Source organism: Egretta garzetta, unplaced genomic scaffold (assembly GCF_000687185.1).
Source record: "Egretta garzetta isolate BGI_Z169 unplaced genomic scaffold, ASM68718v1 scaffold172, whole genome shotgun sequence".
In the NCBI taxonomy this organism is placed as follows: Eukaryota; Metazoa; Chordata; class Aves; order Pelecaniformes; family Ardeidae; genus Egretta; species Egretta garzetta.
In genome coordinates, this window is record NW_009258951.1 from 1,371,622 (window position 1) to 1,374,773 (window position 3,152).

General features: G+C 42.8%; 1 protein-coding gene across 1 annotated transcript in view; it reads left to right on the forward strand.

The window, feature by feature from the left end:
• Window positions 1-3,152, forward strand: part of GYG1 (glycogenin 1) — a 33,938-nt gene that overhangs the window by 15,923 nt on the left and 14,863 nt on the right. The window contains exon 2 of the mRNA XM_035890031.1: window positions 2,985-3,134. Within this exon, the coding sequence (XP_035745924.1) occupies window positions 2,985-3,134 (150 nt within the window). The remainder of the gene's footprint in view (window positions 1-2,984; window positions 3,135-3,152) is intronic.

Sequence of the window (3,152 nt, forward strand, 5' to 3'; positions counted from 1 at the left end):
CGGGGGGGGGTGTGGCCAGCGTGGCGGAGGGCAGGGGGGTCCGGAGAGGCCACTATAGGGCGGTGGCGGCGGCTCACAGGAGGAAACCTCGCCCTCTCTCGAAAGGCTAAAGAGCGTGTGTGACTGCCGTGCGTTTTGATACTTCACCGTGAGCAATTCCTTATCGCCCCTCCGACTATGCCTGGCTTGTTTCTTCCAGATTTCCCCCCCACCCCCCCCAGTTCTTACCTTACCTGAGACTATCAGCAGGGCCGGTTTCACTTTCAGATCAGGAAGGTTGAGGGAAGTCTGGTGCTCTGCCTCCCAATGCACGTCTTGATTAGATGCTCCTGTCTCTTCAGGCATCTGCTGCTCAAAACAAACCAACCAAAAATCAGCTGTACTAGTACCGAGCAGGGAAATAGACAAACACCTGTGAACTCTGGCTACGCCTATCAATGTGCTTCTGGGGGAAGTTTTAAAACGTCTGGGGCAAACACTCTAGTCCCCTCCTGCACACTGTCAGGCGAAAGCATCTTTGCTCCGAGTCGCTCTGACTTCCAGGATGCTCTTAGGTGTGAAGGGTGAGTGCGAAGATGCCTGCCTACGGATACTGCAGCCTGCCCACTGGGCAGCCACGTCTCTGAAGTAGCTCTGTTTTGCCTGGATAAATCACTTACGAAGCTGTGCCGCTGTGGTTTTACAGCCACACGATCACTAATGTTCAGTACGTTTCAGGCATAACAGCAGCTGCTGTGTGAACATAACCTGCTGTGGAGGAAATGTTAACAGAGAATGGGGAGAGGATGGGAAGGGAGACCCACACAAGAGAAATGCGTGTGGTTTGGGCGGAATGGACTAGTCTCTGCAGATGTAGTTTCTGTATTAAGCAGCAACTGGTCTTGCCCACCCTGCAGTGTGGACTCATACATAATGTGTCTCAATGTACTTGTGAATGTACCTTAGTGAAGGTACGAAATAGAACATAGTTTATTCCAAACTTTGGAAAGCTGTACTGACTTAGGTGCTCTACAAGTTGCCAGTATCCTGTCAAGTGGTCATAAAGTTTCCAGCTGCTGTTGGGATGTAATAGGGGGCTGCTTGGCCTTTACTCCATCATTACATTGACTTTATTTCTCTAAGCCCTCTGTGTGTGAATACTCAGTTTCAGTAAGATGAGGGGGCAGGTTGAAGTGCATGTGCTACCAGCTCAGTGGAAGAGCCTAGCCTTTCTGTGGCAAGGTCACTTTAAGAATTAATCTTGCACTGCTGGAAAAAAAAAAAACAAAACCCAACATTCAGATGAATGTCGGGTGCAATTCCACTTGTCTGTGCTGCATTTTTAGTGAGCTGTCTGTCAGCATAGAGTGGCAGACTTCTATTTATTGAGTAGCTGAGGAGTAACATGTATATTAAGTACTGAAAAATGCTGTGCTATTAGGAGGATGTTCATGCCACTTAAAATGCTACATACTTGCCATTTATAAAGCTTTAAAGAAGTACAAAATTGTTCTGTAGATTTGCTGAATTGTATGAACTGTTACAAATTGGTAGCTAAAGTGAATTGGGGGGGAAAAAAAAAAATCTTTATTCCTGGCATTGTAGAAGCTTTTTTGAACTTTGTAATTGACCACTATAATCTAAATCCCTTGGGACTAGCTGGTTTTGCTGCTAAGCAGAATAGAAGGTTTTGTAGCTGGTCTGTAGAGCTTGCAAACCAGGTTTGCAGAGCTTATAGACAATTACGGTACGTGACTTTCTGTCGTCAACTGCTAAGATGGTATTAAGTTAAAAAGATATTGATGATGCCTGTCTCGCGGGCTGAGGAGTTGTACCAAACAACAATCTCTGAAAGTAAAGCAGTCGCTATTTTAATCTTAACTACTAGGCTTGATAGTAAGCCTCTAAGTGCCCAGAACCCTCACTCTCGATCCTGATCTAACCTCGTTAACAACTTCATAAAGAAAAGAAATCAGAGTTGCTAAAATAACTTTGAATGTGAAAATCTACTCTTGACATTCTTAGGAAGAAACTTTTGTTGATGGTGTCAAAAATGGTTTGGTAGAAAAGAGCAGGCATCTTTATAAAGCGCATAGGAAAGGAGTACTAGGTGATGATAGCTAACAGTCTACATGACCATACTTAACTGTGAACTGAAGGTGTTTAGAAGTTACTTGTTTGCTTTTGTCAGTCCCACCCTGGCAGCTTAAAACGTGACAATCAAAAGAATGCAAAGCTGGTATTATATGGCCTCAATAAGCAGTATATGGCAAAGTGATCTATCTTAATCTACTTTTAAGATACAGCTGGAGCAGAAGATTATAGTAACAGTCCAACCTTAGTCTTTGCTTGAAGAGCAAAAACTGTTGCTGCAAGTCTTAAATTGCTTTTTGTATTACTGGTTACTTCCCTTTTAAATCTTGCATTCTTGTGTTAGAGCTGCAACCATGGGTTGCAGAACAACTCATCTGCAAAATCCTGAGCTAGCAAAACTTAATACTGTTGTCCAAGATCTAATTCAATGCTTACTTTCACTTGAAAATTAAATGTATGTTTTACACCACCCTTGCTTCAGGGTTCAGAACTGAACCTAGAGTAACTCTACGAAACTGTACTAACTCTAGACCAAATGCAAGCTCACTCACTCCCAATACTTTTAGCTTAAAAATAGTGTATTAATGGCCAAAATAAGGCTCTTTAGACTTTTTGGTTTGTCTCCTAACATTTGGCATGACTGACTTAACCTGTGGGTGAACAGGACCTGGTTTTCTCTTTCACCAGTCTTTATTCTTTTTTTTTTTTTTACTGCATTTTTGCCTTGTGTGAAATTACTACTAGCAAGTTTAGCTATGCAAGTATAATCTGCTTCATTCGGCCATGTAGGTAGGTCCAATATGCAGAGTTAAAAGCTCATCTTTGAGGTCTCACAGCATGATTACCTAGCAGTACTAGGTTTCTAGTATATGTCTCAGAATAAAGTAGTGGATCATGCTAACTTGACCAAGTTCATTTCTTCCAGACCAGTCTTTTGTGACTCTAGCCACAAATGACTCCTATGTGAAAGGAGCACTGGTACTTGGTTCATCTTTGCAACAGTACAGAACAACAAGGAAGCTGACTGCACTCATAACTCCTCAGGTCTCAGATCTTATGAGGTAAGGTCACTTATATAC